The sequence below is a fragment of the Poecilia latipinna genome, unplaced genomic scaffold, assembly GCF_001443285.1.
Source record: "Poecilia latipinna isolate Pla-1442-1.1 unplaced genomic scaffold, P_latipinna-1.0 Scaffold2680, whole genome shotgun sequence".
NCBI classification, from domain to species: domain Eukaryota; kingdom Metazoa; phylum Chordata; class Actinopteri; order Cyprinodontiformes; family Poeciliidae; genus Poecilia; species Poecilia latipinna.
In genome coordinates, this window is record NW_015115296.1 from 49,297 (window position 1) to 71,895 (window position 22,599).

Here is a 22,599-nt window from a genome sequence, read left to right on the forward strand (position 1 = left end):
GTGAAAGAGAAGCGGGCCAGCTGAGAATGGAACAGAGAATCTACCAGACTGAAAACACACTGACTCGTGTGTATCCCTGGTATTCACAGTGTTCTCCTGATGCCATTTTCCCAGCTCAGTTCCCCTCACAGATTCAACCTGCTAATAATCACCTACATTTATTATGCAATCACACACCTGTTTATGTTCTTTGCTTTTTACGTTATTTCTTAAAGTCCTTTTACTTCTCTCTGCTTTTGCCTCACTGCCAGTGTAACATTCTGCACCATTTGGCTAAAATAACCAATAATTAAATAAATGGATTTGAAAGGCTTCCAGTCTCTATGCACCCTGTTATGTCAGATTTATGTGCGTTACCTTGTCTCACCTGGATTCAGTGTTAGCACATCTTCACAGCTGTTTGCTGGAGCCTGCTCTTTTCATAATTGCACCGCTGTGTTTTGACTTGCATGAGCAGATTCCAAAAGCCTCGTGCTACACTGTATATATCCAACAAACGACTACTTGTCGACACAAAGTTAAAGCTCGACTTGCAGCAGCAGCTGCTGCTGCTGCACAGCAAACAGAAACGAGGAGAAACATGGTGGGACAAGAGAACGAGGAGAACATTAACATTTGATTCTGGTTTTAAGATGTGTTGGAAACAACACAGTGTGTCACACTGACAGTCTAATCAGTGTTTGGAATAATCTCTGTCATATACAGTATTATCCTGCTGGTCGCGACTTGTCTCTCTCTGGGTTTGTTTTACTGGCCTGAGGCGGTCTTGGAAGCTTTAGGTACGTGTTACACAGGAGGAGATCGTGTAAAAAGGAGGAGAGGTAGAATTATTGTTAACATAGCTTTTAACACCCTCTTTGTTAAACTCAGAATCGCAACTGCCATCTGTCAGTATCCTCTGTTGGACGAAATCCAAGGTTCAACTACCTGAAAAGTTAAAATCCTTTCACATGACACCCATGTTGTTTCCATCTTCTCCACTGAAGTCATGACTCTTTTGGATAAACACCAGTAAACAGAGCTAAAGAGCAAACGAAAAGGACAAAACAAAAAGCAAAGGAAAACAGATATGCCAGATGTTATGAATCCTGTAAGTTGTTAGATTGCACTCCCCATAGTTTACTGACAGGACTGAAATCTGAAGGAATTGGAGACAGACTTATTTTTATCAGTTTGTCCTTTTTGGCAGAGTGACATATTCTGATGAAAGAGGCCAAAAGAATATGGCATTGTTTCAATTACAACATCAAAATGCTTTGGTTATTTCAAAAGTAACTTCTATATGAATGGCTGGAGTGAAGGCGCTCAAAGCGAAGGTGTTTTGAGCGTTTTGAGTGTTTTGTGACATGTTGGGATAGGAGACGTTTTAAAGTAATAAATATGTCCACAGCTTCATTGTTATATTTATAAAAAAACCTTATAACATTATACATAAATTATATTGGATTAACATAAATGAAGACAGCTGGTAGAATAAAACTGTTTTCTGTGGCTTTGGATCGTTCTTCAAATGAGTTTTTTGTTGTCATTTAACTGACCTGCATCAGGACATTAGACATTATAAAAGGAACATTTAAAGTATTACTACCCTGGGAAAACTCTTCAGTCTTTCTAGGAATGCCTTCTTTCATCGTCACTGATGTGTGAAACTGGCAGAAGCTCAGATCACAGAAATGGATTCTTCCGAGGCTGATAGAGAAAGCAGCTGAAACTGGAAAAAACTCTTTGGACTTTTGTTATTTCTTCAAACTATGTTTGATGAAACTGTTCCTCTATCAAATCCCTTGGAATCCTCTACTGAGCCTCAAAATGGCATCGCTTGGGGCACGGTCTTAAAGGGGCAGTGTTATGTTGTTATGTAACAGAGACTGTTTGGAGCTTCACGTCATGCTATGATGTTATTCCCTTGGCAAAAACAGACCTGGAGTGCTGCTTTGATTCTTTCATGCATGTTTGAGAAATCCTTTAATCTCCATGGCAACCATTCAGCTGTGCAAGACGCATTGGTGGACCTAGCCCTGTCTTCGGGGACGAATCTGACGAAGCTGCAGTTTCTGAGCTTCCACCTCACAGAGCAGCCCGCCCTACTTAGCCCCCCTACTCAGCTCCTTCAGACTAACCATTAGGAATTAGCAAACACCTGGTGGAGCTGCTGAGATCCACCAGATTATAGGAGCTACTTCTCAGAGCAACGCTGGTAAAAATGGTGTGATGACTTCCTGAGGGTGGACTTTTAGAAAGAGCAGGAATTTTTAAAGATACAGAGGCCCAATTTTAAGACATTAAAACACAAAGTCACATTTTTTTTCAGTCATGTGTTATACAGCATTTTTATAATAATTAAAGGTAACATAGTTACTTGATTGTTCTGCAAAATGCCACTGTGTGCCTGGAAAAAATATACAATAATGTCTGTTTAAAAATCTGAAATGTTGTAATCCCAAACAGGCTTGAGTTTTAACCAAGTCCATTTTTACATTTAATTTTAAATGGCTTAAACTTGTATAGCGCTTTACAAAGTTCAGAGCGCCCCAAAGCACTTCACACTACAATCATCCATTCACACACACACGCACGCACGCACACACACACACACACACACACACACACACACACACACACACACACCCCCACACACACACACACTGGTGGTGGTTAGCTTCTGTATAGTAGCCACAGCTGCCCTGGGGTATATCACGGCACCACCAGCCTCCTTGAGTGGCAAAGAAGCTGGTGGGTGGCAAGGAGGGTGAAGAGTCTTGCCCAAAGACACAAAGACTGACAACCCACCTTCCGCCGTCACAACCAAATGTTGGATTACGTCTGAAATCTAACCCAAATGTTGGAGTTCCAATGAAACCCTTTGCGCACAGACATTAAACAATGTGCGACAGCTAGCTGGTGACAACAGGCGACAACATCCCCAGTTGTGATGCTGTCGTGGTCAGCATCACAACTGGTGGGATACACAACTGAACTTTTTTGATTTATTTATTTTTATAATTTTCATCTTTGCTGCCTAAGGGAGCGAAAGCGATTAAATCTTTTCCCTAATCAGTCAAATGATCTTCCCGTAGGGCAGCTGTCCCGGATCACAGACAAGACAAACGATGGAATGCATTCATGAAGTATTTATGAACATAACTGAGCAGAAAATGGAGACACAATCACTTTTTAGATTTAATTTGTGCTTATGTCAAAAAGAGTAACACATTTCAAATGTTCAATATGTTAAAAGTTAGTGTTTTAAAACTTTGACCTTGATTTTTCATAAACCCTGCAAATCTTTGCCATGCTAAAAATTTACTTCTGAACCCATTCATGGAAAAGTTGATTCAAAACACATTAACTCCAAGTACCTATAAAAGAACTTCAATTAAAAGCTAATATTGAAAAATAGCTTAAACCTTAAATATATCTTTCTTGAGCCATGGAAATTGTCTGGCACAACTCCCAGAACCTTGGCGAGTTTCCCTGTCAGAGAAACATGAAAAATGGTTGTAAAGACGGATGGAGGCAAACAGCTGGAAGGTTTTCACTCTGCATTCAGAAGGAACAGACGAAACGTTCTGAGCTGTGGATGTGCAGAGCAGCTGGAGGCGCAACCCAAGAGGCATGAGACGCCTTTCTGCAAAAGTAGAATGTTAGTTAGATTCGTTCTGTGATTTAAACAGGAGTTTTTAACAGATTTTGTTTTGAAATTACATCTGATTGATTTTGATTCTCTGGTGTTTTCATTTATGAAACTGAAGATGTTATGAGTCATTTTGCTGCAGTGTAGCTGGAAAGGTTTCACTGCGGCTGACTTTTCTCAGTTTGTTATGTTGACTCCTTATTCCAAAGAAGATTGCAAAATTTCTGGCACGGAATTCAACACAGAATAAATAGTCATCAGAAATAATCAGCAGAAATCACGTTAATTCCCAGCCTTTGCCAGACGCATCCTTCCAAAAGTTTCTAGAAGCCGACTCAGCTCCTTCAGACTAGCCAGGAGTAATTAGCAAACAATTGGTGGAGCTGCTCATCTGTTCAGCTCATTATAGGAGCTAATTCTCAGTGAAACGTCCTAAGAACATTCTTAAAGAGTTAATAGAGGAGCCATGTTGTGATGAATTCCTGAAGGCGGAGTTTCAGAAGGAGCAGGAGTTTCTTAAAGAGACAGAGGCCCAATTTCAAGGTGTCACTTTATGAAGTCAAATTTCCTTTAAGTCATGTTTGATATTTTTTAGCATTTTCCTAATGACTGAAGGTAGCATAGTTATGTAATTGTGCTATAAAATGCCACTATGTGCCTGGAAAATACATGAAACTGGCAATAAAAAATATGTTTTTTTTTCTCACAATTTAGAGTGATTTTCTTTTAAAGGCTTTAACCAATTAAAATACGTTTTGTTACTTTAATAGGAGATTTGTTTGAAGTACGAGCAGACTGACTGAAGAGCTCAGTCACAGAGAAAATTAAACTCACATCTCCAGCTTCTACTGTGCTGAGTGGAGACGGTGAAAACTTATTCAGACAGCTTGGCAGAAGCATCAAAACTTTTCCCGCAAACCAATAATTCCTAGTGCAGAATTTTGAGAATTTTTAAAATTTATTTTGGAATAAGAAAGAAACATAAAAAGGTGTAAAAAGTGAAGCACTATGAATGTCTTCCCATGGCTCCCGACATCAATGCATTCCCAATCTGCATGCAGCCTCATGTTAAAACATCAGATCTGAAAACATGTGCTTCTGTTGTAAAAAAGAAAAAGAAAAAGAAGAAAAGCAATAAGACACATCATCAGGTGTCCAAACCCAGATGCTGAACAGACAGAAGACGACACGTGGTTTGTTTGTTGAATTCCTGTATTTTATAGATTCTTTATGCTTGCAAAACCATTCCATGTTTCTACAAAGGTGATACAAAAACCAAACCGAGGCTTGATCACACAAATACTGCTGCACTGGAAGCTTAGCTACTCTGCTTTCTAACATAACCATTTCGAAACAACAAAACATCTTTAAAACGTTGCACTGAAATTATAATCTGAAGGATTAAAGTTGTTTTAATGTACATCTGTACAGCTGACAGACTATACGAGTCTTTCTGCCACAGCTGAGCCGTTACTCAGTAGCTTCACCTTTTTTGCAAACCAGCTTGAGGCGCATACTGAGCAAAACCTTCCGCTTGAAACCAAGAGTCGGCGTTTCAGAGTTTCACGTTCAGCAATAAAAACTGTTTAAATCTCTGATACAAATAAGAGCTGCACAAACAGGCGGCCTCTGTGTAGCATCCATAAACCCCTATGTATTTTGTGTTGGGATTTTATTTGATAAACTGACACAAGTTTCACAAGAATTTCTTTCTTTCTTCCTTTCTTTTAATATTTAAAAATAAGAACCTGAAAAGTTTGGTGTGTGTTTAATACAAACTGGTGAAACCAATTACCTTCAAAAGTCATGAGATTGTAAAATATAATCTCAGCTTTACGAAGCTGGTAAAGACTGACCTGAAGAGACAGAAAGCTGAGATTCTATTGAAGGTTGGTGCTACGAAAACAATGATTCAAAAAGTTAATTTTTGCATTTTTCATTTGTAAAAAACAAACAAAAAAGAAAAAACATTTCTATTTTTTTTCACTTTACAGGTATGAATCCCTTTAGGTTGATTTATCACATTGAGTCCCAGAAAAAAGAAGAAACCGTGTGGTTGTAGCTTTCAATAATAGTGCTAATAGTGCAATGTCTGATAACTGACCAAAACATAATTAGCAAACTGTCACCGGTCGTCCAAACAAAAGATAATTCAGTAAGTCTCTGTTATTGGTCCCACTGTTAAAAATAGCTGCATATCTCAAACAAGCAAAAGTCTGTATTTTAATATGCGGAAAGCAATAAATAAGGTCACAAATATATACACATAAGCTTTCTTTTTTCCCCTTTCTTTCTTTTTTTTTAACGTTTGACCACATCACAACCAACCATATTAACATTTCCACACTCTATGTCCCCCATGACAAAGCAAGCAGAACGGTTGCGAAGAAACTCTGAGTTGACATACTTTTCACAAAATATATACTTCTTCTTTGGTCAGCAACATTTTCAATGTTAAAACAAAAAACAAACAAAAAAAAAACAATAATGGCAATGGCAATCCAATATACCAGTATATAGCTTTTTAAATGGATAATTAAACACTTCATGTATTAACTTTAAAATGAAAATCTCTTTTTTAATAGCATAACCTTAAATACTCTATACACATTTACAAACTTCTTTCGCAATGTTTTAAGCTCACCAGGTGCTGTATATGACATCCACACCCTACACCAGTAGTAAACACACTCAGAGAAGTCGGCTAGAAAAGCATTAGTTCTTTCTAGGGGTGTAATGATACATCCAGCGTATGACATGGAGATTTGTGTGACCCCCCCCCACCCTCCTTTTTATTTTTCACACACGCAAAAAACCTCAGCTTCATAAATGTGAGCGTTTTTGGTAAATGTAAGATATTTAAGTTCAAACCTGATCAATCTGGGTGCTTCACATTTTAGGACAATGTTTAAATGAAGCCCAAAAGCAATAAAAAGTTACCACTGTGGTTTAGTACCGATAGGACGCATCCACGCAGCCAGCTAACTCCTATCAACTGGCTAGTAAGCCGGGCTCACTTACTCAGTGGGCTTGCAAATATTTTGTACCTCGTCTCTCACTTTGTTTTTCTTTATCCAAATTGTTGCTGCCAAATTTAATGCGATGGAGGGCACTTCAACGCTTTTGTGGCTGAATGTCACCATCAACACAACAGGGAAGTATTTCAATAACTACTTCCTTCTGAACTTAAAGGTAGGAGTCGAAAACACAAGACAATGTGTCAGGTCCAAGTTCCTACCTTCATAAGTGGGAGCTGTAAGAATGGCTTACATTTTTCTCATCAGATGAAATCACATTTTGACGATGGACAGTAGCTCAGAGGACAGATTTCACATTTCCAGAAACACCATGGCACAACGATGCTGTGGAATCTCATAACACCCCGAGCTTTTCCTCAGTCTGCAGCTTTTCAAGTGAAACTTAGATATTCTAAATTTCCCCTTTAGAATTTTGACGGTACCTACCAAAAATATTTATACCCCTTGAAATGTTTTACATGTCAGGTTTCAATCAAACATCAATGTAGAATGTTTTATGTAGAACACTAACGCGCAGAAGTTAGCCTAATCATTAAATTCCTATACAGTTCTGCTTGATTCTCATCTCTCTTCAGTGATATGTCTGGGATGTCTCCATTGGAGTTTGATTTCTCAGGTTCGGTTCATCCAATCAGTTAACAGAAGTTGAGTTGCGAACAATGATGTTGCGGTTTTGTTATGTTTTAGAATTGTATCTGCATGTGGCAGTGGAGGAAGTCAACAAAATCGTTCAGTCTGTGTTGGCCACGCTTCCAAATATTGAGCAATTAAAGTCGAAGCAAGAGGAATGTTTAAGACATTTTATTCCTGGTGTCGTTTGGCTTTCACTTCTCTCTTGGCAGTAGGGGGAAAGTTGTTTACAGCGCCCGCAATCTCCGGTAAGCTTTATGGCGTAGCTTCCTTCACGATCCAGCAGGTGCATTACGAATATCCCATCCATACTGAGTAAAATCAGATCCATTCAATTAAAGCATGGAACAACAACACACTGCTTTTCACCAGGCTACACTGTAGAGAATAACGCCGCAGGTTGACACAAGCTAGCAAACTTGTAGAAGATGGAGACCAAAATTCAGCTTTAAAATCCATGGCACATGGGGTTGGTATATCTGGTGGATATATACCATCTTATCGTGGGGATGTGTTTCAGGAACTGGGAGGCTTTTGATATTTGTTGAAAATGTTTGGGAGGTTGTAAAAGACTTAAGACGACAACGAAGGTTTACCTTCCAGTCGAGAATATTTGGCAGAACTTCAACACTAATGTTCAAGATTGAGTGGCGACCAGTTTTAAGGGTTTTCCATGTAGCACAACTGAATTCTTCTCTGTGCTGGTGTAAAAGATAAAATCCCACTAAAATACTTGACGGTTTGTAGTAGTCACACAACAACAACAACATTCCAACAGGTATGAATACTTTCACCAGGTACTCCACAGTGAATGCAGTACAGTTCAGTGCACCTGAGTTTCTACTAAAACATTAGATTCAGTTATTGGTTCTTCTTCCTGTAACCATTACAGTTCACATAACTGAGCATCATGAGAGGAACACAAACACACACACACACACACGCCTCAGCCCGGCTCCAGAGGAGCAGCAATCAGTCAAATGGAGTGATGTGACCTGTGCTGCTGGAGTTCAGCCTCCGATTGAAGACTCTGTGACCAACGTAGCTTCCTGCAACGTCTTCTCTCATGTCTTTTCTTTTTTGTTGTTGTTGTTGCTGTTGTTTGTTTTTAGTGGACAAAATGATTGCGAGGCTCGTGTCTTCATTCTGTTAGAAACATTTCATCCAGGAAAAGAGTTGCCTCCCACCAGAGAGCGAAGAGTTCGATGAAATGAGGTCCTGAGTTTGGTCCTCAATGCACACTTTCGTTCGAGTAACTTAAGCCTTCCTCTGGGCTTTTTTCTGCCGCCGTTACGTCTGGATTTAGGCAGATGCATTCGGCACTCTGCACAAGAAGATAAGAAAGACAGGAATTGTCAGTGTGTTAAAAGCAACAGGGTTATACCCTTTTCCTATAGTCTGACATGTAAAAACTTCAATAAGATGCAGCGAGGTTTGTTGATGAAATGTGTAAAAGTTCAGTTGAGATAAGCCTATATATATATAAAACACCAAAAAGTCTAAAAGAGAAAAAGTCTTCATTAAACCATGTTTTGAGTCATTTTAATTGAAATTTGTTTTGATGACGTTGTTTTTGTATATTAAATATGATCACAGATACAAAGACGTGCTTTACTCCAACCCTGTTTAGACATGCCTGTTTGTTAGTTTAAGGTTTTGGAAATATATTGCTCTCATTGATATAATTTTATGCACCAATATATTATGCAATTTGAAAGAAAAACAAATACCAGTAAGAGATGTGGCAGCCAGCCATAATTTACTCCTGTGTGTGTCATGAAGTTTCAGCTCTCTATTCAATCCAATTTTTTATTGGATTATTTTTGTTTCAAATATAGCATCAGATGGTTCCCTCCTTAAAAGAAACTCCTTGTGGCTCTGCAAGTTCAGCTATACAAACTCAGATCGCTACATAAAACAGCTGTGTTAGAGGTTGGAAGGGGAATGCGTTTCATTGCGTTTCATTCTATGTATTGCCTTACATGCCAAATTGCTGGCTAAGACCAGACCAGTTTAACAGTGGTGGGACAGGCTTAATTTGGAGGATGGAGAGGGGATGAATCTACGTAACAATAATGATATTACTCAAGTAAAAGAAAAAGGTACAGTGCAGTAAAACTACTTATATAAGTACCTTTTTTCCAAAAAAGTTACTAAAGTGAATGTAACAAGTATTACCCACTTTTGAACACAGACAACAACATCAGTAGCCTACAGGCTACTCGTTAACAAGCTTAAGGAGCTATATTGGTATTAGCTAGTCATCTTTTAGCTAACATTACCTGCATCCAACAGTATTACTCAACACAGTCGGTAAGTCTGGGGGAAAAAAACTGTGCCAACTTCTTTGGGTTTTGCTGGTTTGCTGCCATGATTCTAATCTTGGCACCATTCTGACCACAGCCCCCCCCCAAAAAAAAAAAAATTTTAATTTTTTTTTTTTTTTTTTTTTTTTTTACAGAAATAGGAAAAAATTGGGGCCCTGTTAATTACTGTTAGTGTTTTTTAAAATTGTTTTTAGCAGTAAAAATGAATTGTTACCCCTCCCAGACCAAAAAGTACTGAACTCCCACAGTATCTATGTTAAATGGTTTGTTCCTGCTTAGCGTGCTTGACGGTGACGTTTTCAACAGCAGTCAGTAGAAGACAAGAACGACTGTGGCAGTTACTATGCTGCCTAGAAAAATAATAAAGTCAAGTTTAAAAAAAATTAAAAATAGAGAGATAGGAGAGAAAAAGACAAGAGTGTCTAGTTGTAACACAGTTTTCCTCCAAGAGGTGAGTAGACTGTGTGTGATTATCAACCATTTAGCATAGTTAGCTTAGCTAAATACTACTGTTGCCTCCGTACCATTTAATGAATTAAGGAAAAGAAATGCCAAGATATTTATATATTTAAATTGTCCCTGTACCTTTTACCACACTTGACAACAGGTGAGTCAGTCAGCAGCAGCTCTAATCCCCGATACCAACATAAGCCCCTGTCCCAGTGAAAAAGGTGAGCAACGCTGTGTTCAATTACAACCTAGTTAGCATCATTCCAGTGAGTCTATAGGGGTTTCTCTGTGTCTTTACTCTTTTTACAATTACACAACAAAAACAATGTATTTGTTGCTGACAGAAATTCAAACAATCTTTATAAAATGATAATAGAAAACAGCCTCCTGTCTGGACTGCAGCCAGTCCAAACAGTTTTACCTTGGCTTGCATTTAAATTACAGATATCTGTTGCCACGTTCCTCCTGACCCGTCCTCTCCTAAGTGAAATTAAAGCTGTGGTATGCAACTTTTATTAAAAAAATATTTTTTTTTACATATTTGTTTGAACTGTCATTGTGTTTGACAGTATGGCATGAGAGATAACTTGTGAAAAAATTATTTCCTCTGCCTTCTCCCAGCGCGGTCTAGAAACAACCAATCCATATCAAACATGCACATTCTCAAAAAGTGTTTTGTTGTCTCAAACCAACCGTGTCTGAAGATTCCTATTTTTCCAGGTTTTTAAATCAGGAAGGTTTATAGCAAGTCAGTTAGTTTTAAACATCGTTTTAGAAATGTTCCTCTACATTCATTTCCTGTGATGAGGCGGCACTCTATGGAAGAGGTGGCTGCAGTCAGAAATGAAAGACACATTTTACAAGGTAGTGACATTTATGGATCCAATTAAGTATCAGCAAATGTTAGAAGCAAGCATGAGGAAAACTGGAGATGTAAATCAACTGAAATATTTTATTCCTGGTTATTTAAGACTGACTAATTTGTTTTTCTGTTTATTCGCTGACGCACAGGTGTAAACCCAGCGCGAGCATCTTAGCGCTTATGTTGCGTTTAAAGGCTGCTCGGAAAAGCAGGTTACAACAGATTAAAGAGTTTTAACTCCTGAAAAAATGTGACAGAAGGCACAGATATGGGAAGTGCGGAAGCCCCTACTGTATCGCATTGATATAGGAATTACAGAGAGCTGCCCACTTTAAGGTAAAAACAACAAACAGCTTCAGGTCCAAGGACCGACTCTGTGGGCGGGTAATGCCCGCCAATGGGGCCAGTGTTCTGCAAGCAGGTTTTCTGAGACTTCAGAAGATTAACTGAGCAGAGCGATTCCTTTTTAGATCTTGAAGGATCAAAACAGGTTTTTAGTTGGAATTTGTGGAGAAAACATCTATTAATAGGGTAAAAACAGCAGAACGAATACAAAAAAATTAAATAGGGTAATCATAAACAAACAAAACCAACCATGTTGTAAAAATGCAGAGGCTCCCAAAGTTGGGGCGGGGTTTTATGACATGACCCCTGAGGTGTATGTAGAGCTAAAACTAAATATTATTTCATAACTAATAATACGAAATAAATAAATGTACAATTAAATGGCTCTTTAAATTCTGTACAGTAATATGCCTTCTACTCCTTAAAAAAAAGAAATATCTATAATCATTTGACTCTATATATTAATTCTGTAATAAAGATAGGGAAATAAACCCAAGTATTTTTAGGGGTTACCAGGCTGCCAGTATGGGGCAGCCTGTCTCTTAAACTGTTACTTTTAGGGTTGCAGGCTGAAGCATTTGAGAACCCCTGCATGAATGTGTGTTTTTGTTGGTGATCAGCGCTCAGGCTCACCATCTGCTTCTGCTTCATTTTGAGTTTCCGCGTCTGCAGGAAAGAGTTGAGCCCCTGCATGAGGTTCCCCGTGATGGACAGCACCAACAACACCAGGATGCAGGCGATTTGCCCTGGTTTCATGAACAGATCGGAGAGTGGATATCATTCAAATCGACTCCGTTCTGTACATGTAGATGTAGCAACAACAGCAACAAAAACACTTACATGTTTGTGTTGATGTTTCTGTGGAGACAGAGATTTTGTATGATGAGCACAACTAGGTTATGAATAAGTTCATAGAATATTTGACTTTCCCTGGAAACAAATCATGCAATACTTTCTGAAATAAAATTCAGTAAATTGTAAGAAAAAAAAAGATCCTCGCAGTTTTATTGACATTGCTTAATCTAGTGTTTTCTTTATTATTTTCTTTCCAAAAATACTTTTTTTTTTTTTTTTTACAGCTGTTAGTAAGGAAGAATTAACAATGAGGAAATATTCTGTTGTGTGAGACTTTTGAACTTATTTTTTTAATTTAAGTTTAATTTTTTTAGCTTAATTATCACAATAAATATTGTGTAAGGCATAACCACTAACTATGTATAAATTCATAGAACATAAACAACTATTTGACTTTCCCTGTACAGAAAACACACAATATGTGTTTTTAAAAATTAAAATTACAAGAAAGGAAAGAAAAAACCCGTAGCAGTTCTAGTGATGTTTTTTTTAAAAAGAATTATTATAATAATAAGAGGTTTGTTCATATTAACTAATGGATAAATTGTTGCCACTTCTTTCTTAGATTTTTTTTATATTGTTTATTTCCTTTTAACTCTTCTTCCAGTTTCTTTTTAAAGTCTGTTTGGCTGTGAACACAACAGTTTGACCTCAGTCACATGAAATAAGCCTAGATTTTGCTATAATTTTTATTTTTATTTTATTGTGATTTTATTTTTATTTTCTTTGCAAAAACATCAAGAGCTTACCTGTTCTCTGACTCATATGAGGCACTGGAAATGACAAAAGCATAAAATAATGTTAGAATTTTAAGCAAGCTTATTAATGACATTATTAAACTACTTATGCAAGACATGTAATCATTGGAAAAATAAGTAATGAAAAGATGCATAACCATCTCTTCTATTGGGCATTTTCAGTAAAATTATGGTAGGCTTCACAAAAAATGTGCAAGGTGGAAGTCATGCAGCGTGAATATGAACATATATTTTCGAAAACCATATATTCATGTACTGTGTGCATACAGAAAGGTTTGGCAAGTGTCTACTTAAAAACAATTATGGCAACAAAGTAATATACAAAATTGAACAGATTTTAAGAACTTCAGCTTTAAGTAAGAACTATTAATTCAATTATGTTTGTATGGCATACTAACACATGTTATTAAATGCATAAGTGTTAATAATCATTATGACTTGAATAATCATAATGATTATTCAAAACTAATCATAAGTTTTATCTTGAGAGTCTAAATTTAATATTTTCAGTTTAGGTGTTTTAGGCAAGTTAATACATGGAGTAAAATTGTACTCCTAAGTTGTAATAATACTAGTCAAATGTACTAAAAACAAAACAAACAAAAAAAAAGACAAATAATAAAAAAGAAGAAACCTTCTGTTTTTGTTCTTGTAGTTGTACGAGTAGTTTTTGGTGACAAATCTGGTGATTGTTTTGATGTTAGGGTAGATGTACAGATAACCATCAGAATTTTTTTTTGATGAAATGGGTGATCAGGCATAGCATTATGACCACTTGTAAATAAGGTGAATAACATTCATTATGTCTTGGTACTTCACACTGGGTGGGACATAGTCTTTAAGGCAACGGGTGAACATTTGTTCCTCAAAGTTGATGTGCTAGCATCAGGGAAATCGTGAGCAAAGTGACTGGGTGGGAACCTCTCCAAAACCTCCGCTCTCCTGAGGGGCTCCTGCCATACAGTGGTCGCTATCTATCGAAACTGTTCCAAGGAAAGAACAGTGGTGAGTTGGTGACAGGCTGGGGTTGCAAATGCTGGCCATTGACACATACTTATTGCTGCTATAATTGTTGAAGGAGTTAATTCTGGTCCGGATAGAAATGTGTCAGAATACGCAGTATCTGTAGTGAAGGTGGCTGTATAGCCATAAGCCAGCTGGACTGCCAGTGATGGTCATAAGGTAAAGGCAGAGTTTGCAAGCAGAGTTGCAGTTATTAAAAATAATCAAAGAATATTTTTCAGCAATGAAATGACCAAATAAAGTGGATAATCTTACCACTTTGGAAAGAGCATGGCAAACTAGGGTTAGAGTCCGTTGACTGCGTTGTTAAAGATGATTTTGACGTAGTTGGTGGAGATGTTGTCGATGTAGTTGTCCTAGGTGACGTTAACGTAGTTGTCGGAGATCTTGTTGACGTAGTTGTCCTACGTGACTTTAAAGTAGTTGTTGTCGACATAGTTGTCCTAAGTGACGATGTAGTTGTTGGAGATGTTGTCGATGTAGTTGTGCCAAGTGACGATGACATAGTTGGGGTGAATGTTGTCAGTGTAGTTGTTGAACATAATGTTGATGTAGTTGGTGGAGATACTGATGTGGCTCCTGCAGATGTTACATCTAAAATTACAAACATTTCAGTAAGTTCTATAATATATAAGCGGAGAGTAAATGACAAAGATTCAAATAAAAAATTTGTCTAAAAAGTAAAGGTACACTGAACCACACAATAGTCAGGATTAGCTTTAACAAACAACATAGCTTTAACTCTTAACAGTAAGTTCTCACACACTGACGGCCTGGGACTACACTGTTTTTACTGATGATGATGAAAGTAACCCAGACAACCCCACAACAACCCCAACCCCAAACTTCACAGTTAGGATGGTGTTCTGGGGTTTGAGAGCTTCTTCCTTTGTCCTCCAAATGAAAAGGTGGATGGCAAAAGAGTGACCTCCTGGGATTCTCTGAGTTCAGTGGCCACAGTCTACATGACGTCTCTGCAGTTCAGTGAACAAGACTCCAGGGATCCTCTTTGGGTTTCTAAATCCTTCCGGAACTTTTCTCCAGTTAATCTACAGACAAGACTCTCTGTGAGTTATCCCAGCCTCCTGGTTGTTCTCCAGATGAGGCTTTCCAGCTCCTGCAGTTTTGTGCCAGCCTCCAGTGCTCTTACATTGCCACTGGTCTTCTGGACTTCTCCACCACTAGTGTACTGGTTGCCTCCCACAATTCATCCACTGACAATCCTTGGAATTTCAACATCAGACTCTTAGTCTCCTTTGCTCTATCCAGCGTCATCTGAGACATGGTTCTATGAATGACCTCTGAGTTTCCTGCCTAAACTCAGTTTTTTGGGGGGCATTTTTGGTTTCAGGCCTTCCTGCCAATACCCTTCCACCTATCCATATTGGTTATTCTCTGATATTGTTGTTAGTCTTCAGCTCCCTCTGTGTTCTGTGTGTAATTAGTGTCCTTCCCTCAGTCTGCCAACTTGCACTTCTCCACAGCTGTTCAACATTCGATTGATTATTGTCACCTGATGCAGCGCCTCCACAGGCGAAGACAGGAAATTTTTCAAAGGATCTGGTTTGTTTGACATTGTGCAGTGTGAACGAGATTCACAGCAGTTGAAAATGTAACAAATGCTGTAATTTTGGTTACCAATTTGGATCAATTGGAGACCACTTGATGGGGACTAAATATAGGTAAACCTGAAAAATGTAAATAAGTTAGTGGAGATGTTGATTCATCTAAAATCAACATATCCTACAACTTACTGTGAGTAAGTTCTAATATATGAGAGTGACTAATAAAGGCCCAAGAAACAAAAGGTACAATAAACCATGAAAGTCAGGATTAGGAAAAGAAAATCACATCACAGCTCTAACAAACTCTTAACAGAAAGTTTTAAAACACTGACATGAATAATTATACAATTTGTACAACACAGTATAGAAAAGTTATTATTATACACCTGACTGTAAAGAATTTCAAAAACAATAACTGAGTAGAGGTTTGAATTTATTGTGGATTTTTTTCCCAATCCATGCATATTAAGAAACATAATATATAAAGAGAAACACAAGATGTTTTTCTCTGAGTCACTCAGGCCATGGAAAAAGGCTTGAATAACCCTGAAAAGTGAAGGATGAATTCAGGATGATTAAGTTTAGCTCTGTTTACTGCTACACGTTTATTGTAGTCCTCTGTGGAAAAATGAGATACCTTGATTCAATTTGTAAAAATAAATACAAAAACAAAAAGAAACAAAAATCTAAATCACACAACAAGCTGGGTGTTACATCAGCTTGACCCAGAGTAAGAGCTCCTTTCAACAAACAACTGTCTGTGGCACCTGCCATGTCAGTTTTACTGTCATCCATCTGGGAACCATATCCAGTTAACGGATTGCTGCAGAGCTCGTTGCCCTTCATAAGTAACCATCTGGTTTTTGGTTACCTCTCTGGGTAAGACCCTCCTCCTACAATCATTCAGCCCCACAAAATGTCCTGGTGGTTCCAAACTGCCTCCATTTACCAAAGAAGGAAAGCTACAGAAATCAATATTGCGTCTGATTTATGCCTCTGAAGTCATTTGGCTTCACACTTTGTCCCAGCCATGGATATTTCCAAACCCTGCAGTTTCCAAGACCTGTCCACATCTGGACTCCAAATACGCAGTAGAAAAATCTCAACTCAGAGGAAACTTCCTTGTAGTTTTTGAGCTTCAAGGAAAGAATGAGAATACTTGACTTCCTACTTTATTTTTAGTTCTATGAAAATTTGCTGAAATGTAAGAAAAGGGCAGAAAAAGAAGCTATTATTTATGTTATTTTGAGATCTAGCTTGTAGAGTTTCCAGAGACTCGAACCAAAAGTTGGATTTTCACAATATTCAGATTTCCTTTGGTGAACAAGTTCAAATTAATTTTTAAAAACATTTTAGGGACTCTGATAGAGTTGTCAAACTGACTTATGTCATTTTTTAATAGCGATTTCCCTGGCATAGCATTTTGTCAGAAGAGAGACGCAGAGTAATTCCTAATTACCAACAATGATTATGTCTGATCCGTGTTTCAGTGACTATTGAAGGCTTGTGGACAAATAAAAAAAATAAGAAAAAACAAACAAGAAGAAACATCAACAAATGAGGAAAAATTAAATGTCAGTGGACAAATTAGGCAATAATGTAATGAGAAATGAGTTAAATGTTTGTGTTTTGCATGAAATGGGCCACAGTTAAATATTAAATACAATTTCTAAAATCAGCAAGATTGTAAAGTAGTCATGAATAAAGAGCTTCATTGCTGACTTTCTAAAGTTGCAATAACAATTTAGATTTTGTTGTGTTTGAATGAACAAATGAATTTATTTACTGCACCAGGTTAGAGCCTAACATGCTCATTTCCACTTGTAGTTCCCAAAACATGCAGTAACATTAAAATCCAAACATAGAAGGTAAAACAATGAACTAAATCAAGATGCTAAAACTTACCATTATCTAAACTGTTCCATAGCTGTTGCAAAGTATTGATCTCAGAACCTGAAACATACAGCATGGTTAGTTTTAGAAAAGCTGCATAATAAAAATATATGTACAATTGTCAAAGAACAGAAGACAATACAGTACTCAAATGTCCACATTAGGAAAAACAATAAAAGCTTAAGTGTGCAGTAACACCATAATGAAGTACTCACTGAAGTTTTGGCAATCTTCATAGACTAAAAATAAGAAATATGAATATTAGTGAATGATATTACAATTAAAAATAATTTATTCACAATAAAAGCAATGATTGTCTTTAAATATTTGCTGCAATGCACTGTGACCAACAGACTTGAATCTGTATGTACCTCACTTGTATATAAAGTTAAATTTAAATCGTTGTTGTGTATACATTCTTAGCAAACATAGCAGTTTCTCATGGCGAAAAAAAGTTAAATACAAAAACTTACAAAAAAACCCCCCAAAACAAAACACAGGAGCAAGGACAAAAGACAAATAAGGAATCCAAAGAACATTAAGGAAAGAAAACACACAAAGAACATGAAGTGGAACCAGGAAGTGACTGAATTAGATAAAAGGAACCGGCAAGAAGTGTCCGAGAATGAAGTGATCGAATGCAAGTTCTGGAATGCTGAATATACGATCTAGGCTGATTAGCTAAGTGATTACAGGTGTGAGTGGAGAGCAGAAGGCACACAGAGGAGAGGGAGTGAGAGAGTGGCACAGGGGGCGAGGGAGAGTACACAGGGGAACAGGAAATAAATCTAACACTACAGAATAACTAAAGAAACATCATAAAACTAGAGAAGCAAAGAATAACTATAACTAAGAAATAAACAACTAGAAACACAGAGAAGAACTGAACTAAAGGAAAACAGGATCAAGACAGATCTAACCAAGATAAAAACACAAAATAATAATGAAGCTAGAATCAAATCAAACCACCAAAACAACTCAACAACCAGGATCCTAACACTTTGGAAGGTTTTCTCTCTGGATTGTTCTGTATTTACTTCCATCCATCTTCAGTTCTTTATCTAGAATCAGTTCTGATCCAGTCTGATCGGTGCATCTTTCTCCACTTCACTATTTCCCCTGTATGTCACAATAACTGTTTTTCCTATCAGAGTTGCTGATCTCAGCATCTCCACGAATGGTCCAATCAAAGCATCCAATCAAATAATTTGTTCTCAATAAATAATAATAGGTTGGGAGGTCTACTTCTTCTCTCCCCCATTCACAGACTCTTTTGGAGATCTGCAAGAAAACTTTGGCTTCACTATTCTAAAACATGAATTTCACTTCTATTCTGGAGAAATAGATGTAAAATGAAAGAACAGAGGTATGAATAATAATGGTGATGGACTGGATCGGCCTTCACATGAACACACTTGCTGTGTTAATATCACAACCTGAGCTCTCTCTGTTTTGATCTCACTCTGTTTCAAATGATAAGGCACAATTGTTAGGTGTCATTGTTTCTTACTTTCTTTTGCGGATTCAGTTGTGTAATTTACTTTGTATAGTCTGGCATAAAAACACCTGAAGTGAAATGCATGGATTTTGTGTTTCCCTTCAGTTGTCTGTGTACAGATTGTGTCCAGATTCTATAAACAAAGAAAAACATGATCAAAAACATCAACAGGTGGAAAAACAAGACAAGAAAAAGACACTGCCATTGAAATTCTGATATGTCTAAGAAATGCACTCACTAGGCCTTTAAAGCAATCCTTATTGATTTTATCAAATAATTCTCGCCCTCTGTTTTTCCATATAGTGCAATTTAGGATTTTCTGCAAAAAAGAACAGATAAATGCACACTCTTTCAAATGTAGGTAAAAGTGCAACTCATTGAAACATACAGAATGGTTCCGATTCTCAAAGATAATCATTGCATCATCAAGTTACCTCGGTGCTGGTGGCATTTACTAGGAGAATCAGATCAGTCATGTTTGTGCCGTTCTAAAATAAGCACAAAATAAGACACAGAGACGATATTTACGGTTAATCCTTTCAGTTACATCATATACAGATCATTATAACCAAAGTTGTGAGCAATGAACTAGTATATTTTAAAAAATCTTTATCAGTATTACTATTTTTCCACTAAGAGGTAAGAAGTAACAGGGCCGTGCAGAGACCTTTGGAGGGGCGAGGGCTCAAAGTAAAAAAGGGGCAGATTGAACAAGATCTTAAAACACCGTATATCAACATAGCAACAACCCATATTAATAAAGAATCTAATATTTAATTGGAACCTACTATATCATTGTCATCATGTGGGGACAAAGCAAAGCAAATGTAGTCTATGTTTCCCTGACAGGTATAATGTTTCTGTTTCTGCTGCTGACAGTTCTGGAGGGCTGAGCTGATCTGAGACCAGAGGAGAGAAGGTCACTGGTTATGAAGTTATGAAATAAGCAATTTTGCTGCTATTTTAATAAATAAACTCTACTACTTCTGTAACAACTTGGCTGCAGACTGCTTTAAAGATCAAAAAAGCTCAGACGGGTTAACTCTACATCACTTTTTGATGTTAGAACCTTTGAGATCTAGAATTAAAAGGTTGAGAGAAATCAAGGTAAAGAAAACTTAGTAGCTGCTGATAGGGGCCATTCAGGGGTCCTCCAGACATTCAGGGGCCCCTAGAAATGGTTGAATTGTAAAACAGATAATAGATCTAAACGTGTAGCATTCATTTATTGAGAATGGCAGTGCTATTAAATTTTACTTAATGTATTCAGTAGAGAATAAAAATAAATAAATAAATTATGCATTTAGGATATAATTAAGAAGTTTACTTTGTAAAAGTGCAAAGAATCATCTGGATAGTTTGATTGTTGTGTTACCATGGTTACAGCATGGTGTAATCTTCACTAAATCTACATTTACACACTGTTTGTGATGCTGATGTTCTTAGTAGGAGGGGGTCAGGGAGCCTAAATCATGATTCTGCCTAGGGCCCCATATTACCTTGGGCCGGCCCTGTGGCCTGCTGTAAAGAATAAAAGGGGCGGGGCTCCCCCTGCACATGCCTGACTAGAAAGTTAAACGTTCATGAAATTTAATGAGATGGAAATACTTGATTGCTACATTTGACTGGCTGGCTAAACATTCAATTTTAACTTATGGAGGATTACTTTTTTGTATTTGATAAACTGGAAACCAAAACAACTGAGAGACAATTAAAAGCAAAAGAAAACCTAAAATTGACCAAAATGCTTCCGGTCAACCAATGCTACTGTGTTCTCACTCCCTGCTGTTGAGTGAGAACAGTGTTTTTACTGAATGCAAGTACAAATGAACACTTGTCTGTTGTGAGTTTCACACACATATTACAGACAGAAAGGATTTTCAGTATATTATTCAACTGACAGCATTTCCAAAAAAACAAAAACAAAAACAAAAAACACAGAACTTGGCATACCCAGTGTTCTTTGAAGAAATGATCATGACAATTCTCCTCTGACAGGCCGGTGAGACTTAAAAAAACCTAGAAAAATGTAAAGCAAAGTTATTATTTTCACTGTTAATTTTTTGTTTCTTGCATTCTATAAAAATGATGAAAGAAATGAGTAGCTGTCTATATCCTTTTAAATCACCTTTCCCATCCAGTGTTCACTCTTCTTAGTATACATTCCCCGTCCACTTTATTAGGTACAGCTGTCCAATAATTTGGCAACACAAATTTTGAATCAGCCAGTGGCATGATAGAGACCTCATCTATTTGACCTTCTAACTGTGTTGAAGACAACTTGCCTGAAGATTAGGATGATTGCAACTTTAAGTTCAAAGTGAGGATCAGAAGGGGGTTGAAATTTGATCTAAACACAACCTTATTGCTGATTTCCAGACATGCATCTCTACTTTGATCTTCACACACAATCATTTCTCAGAGAACCATCCATCTCTCTCTGTCCCCAACTTCTGCTCATATCAGCCATTATATGCATTCATTAAGATATTCACCATGTCACAGAGCTCAAATCAACTCTAAGTGATGTTCTGAATGTGGCAACGAGTATGAACATATATGGAACCAATGAGTCAGTTGCTCAACCTGAGTTTGTGTTTTTTTGTCATTCCTTCCCACATCCTAATTTACATGCGATATGGATGTAAAATAAAACAAAACAAAACAAAAAAACCCCCGGCTAGACTACATAACATGTTTTTTTCTTCAAACTACTCCTTTAATTCAAAACTTTTGTCTATGTCAACATGTGATGCGCACCTTTAAAGCTGTAAATGAGTGAAAGAAACCAATTAATCACTAAACAAATAAATAAATGAACAAATGGCCAATTAGATTGATTTAGTAGACAGCATCACATTCTTTAGCTTGTTTTATTATGTACCAGTAAAAATGATGACAGAATAAAATGTACAAATAAAAAAGTTATGACGATTGTAAAACCATTGCACATGTTGCAGGCTTTCATCATTTTTGGACGCGTACCAACATGCATCCGATGAAGTTAAGGGAAAAGGAGGAAAATAAAACAATCTGACATCATCAGAGATGATTTAGCACATAGACATCACAAGTCATCTTTGCAGACAGTCAGGGTTGTGTGACTAAACAAGTAATACTTACAAAGAACAAGAGAAGGAGGCGGGAAGCCATTCCGTTACCGTGACAATCCAGGTTTACTCTTTGATGAGAGAACAGAAGATACAAACGAAGAAAACTTTAGTAGCCAGTCCCAAGGTGGAACCATGTAATACGGTTTTATTAGGGTGAAATGAAAAGTTATTTGCTGGTATTCAGCGTCATAAACAGTTCTTCCTCACATCTTTAATAAAAAACAGAAATATTTGTACACACCAGATGCTAAAATAAAGATGGACAATTAGTCACTGAGCTTCGCCAAAAGTTGATAAAAAAACAAAAGCGATGATAACAAAGCTTCATCCAGATGCCAGACACACATTCTACAGAAAGCTGTTTGGAGGTTTTCTAATGATCTGATCAACTTTTCACTGGTTATGGAACATAATTCTCCTTTTTCTGTGACAAGAAATCATCAGTATGAGGATGTTGTTTATCTTAGTTTAGCCTGTGTTTTTGTTGTATCCTCCTGACTACCAGGAAAAAAAATATTGTCCAATCACCATTTTTTTTAAATTCCACAATCTTTGTAAGATAATTAGCATACTGAAAAAATTTTTTTTGGAAAAAAAGTTTTTATTTT

The 22,599-nt window shown here is 37.1% G+C and overlaps 1 protein-coding gene across 4 annotated transcripts in view; it reads right to left on the bottom strand.

Annotated features, from left to right (window-relative positions):
- Positions 1–6,413: 6,413 nt before the first annotated feature.
- The window catches only part of LOC106938745 (cell wall integrity and stress response component 4-like), a 21,676-nt gene continuing 5,490 nt past the window's right edge, over positions 6,414–22,599 (bottom strand). The window contains exons 2-13 of one of the 4 annotated variants that reach the window (XM_015020888.1): positions 22,002–22,059; positions 20,832–20,897; positions 19,313–19,366; positions 19,117–19,197; positions 18,891–19,011; positions 17,596–17,619; positions 17,393–17,440; positions 14,178–14,516; positions 12,891–12,914; positions 12,127–12,144; positions 11,920–12,032; positions 6,414–8,626 (exon numbers count right to left, since the gene is read on the bottom strand). In XM_015020888.1, coding sequence (XP_014876374.1) covers positions 8,534–8,626; positions 11,920–12,032; positions 12,127–12,144; positions 12,891–12,914; positions 14,178–14,516; positions 17,393–17,440; positions 17,596–17,619; positions 18,891–19,011; positions 19,117–19,197; positions 19,313–19,366; positions 20,832–20,897; positions 22,002–22,031 — 1,011 coding nt within the window. In that variant the 5' untranslated portion in view covers positions 22,032–22,059 and the 3' untranslated portion in view covers positions 6,414–8,533. Of the gene's footprint in view, positions 8,627–11,919; positions 12,033–12,126; positions 12,145–12,890; positions 12,915–14,177; positions 14,517–17,392; positions 17,441–17,595; positions 17,620–18,890; positions 19,012–19,116; positions 19,198–19,312; positions 19,367–20,831; positions 20,898–22,001; positions 22,594–22,599 lie in introns of those variants that run through there. The other 3 variants (XM_015020886.1, XM_015020890.1, XM_015020889.1) reach the window with 3 other exon arrangements.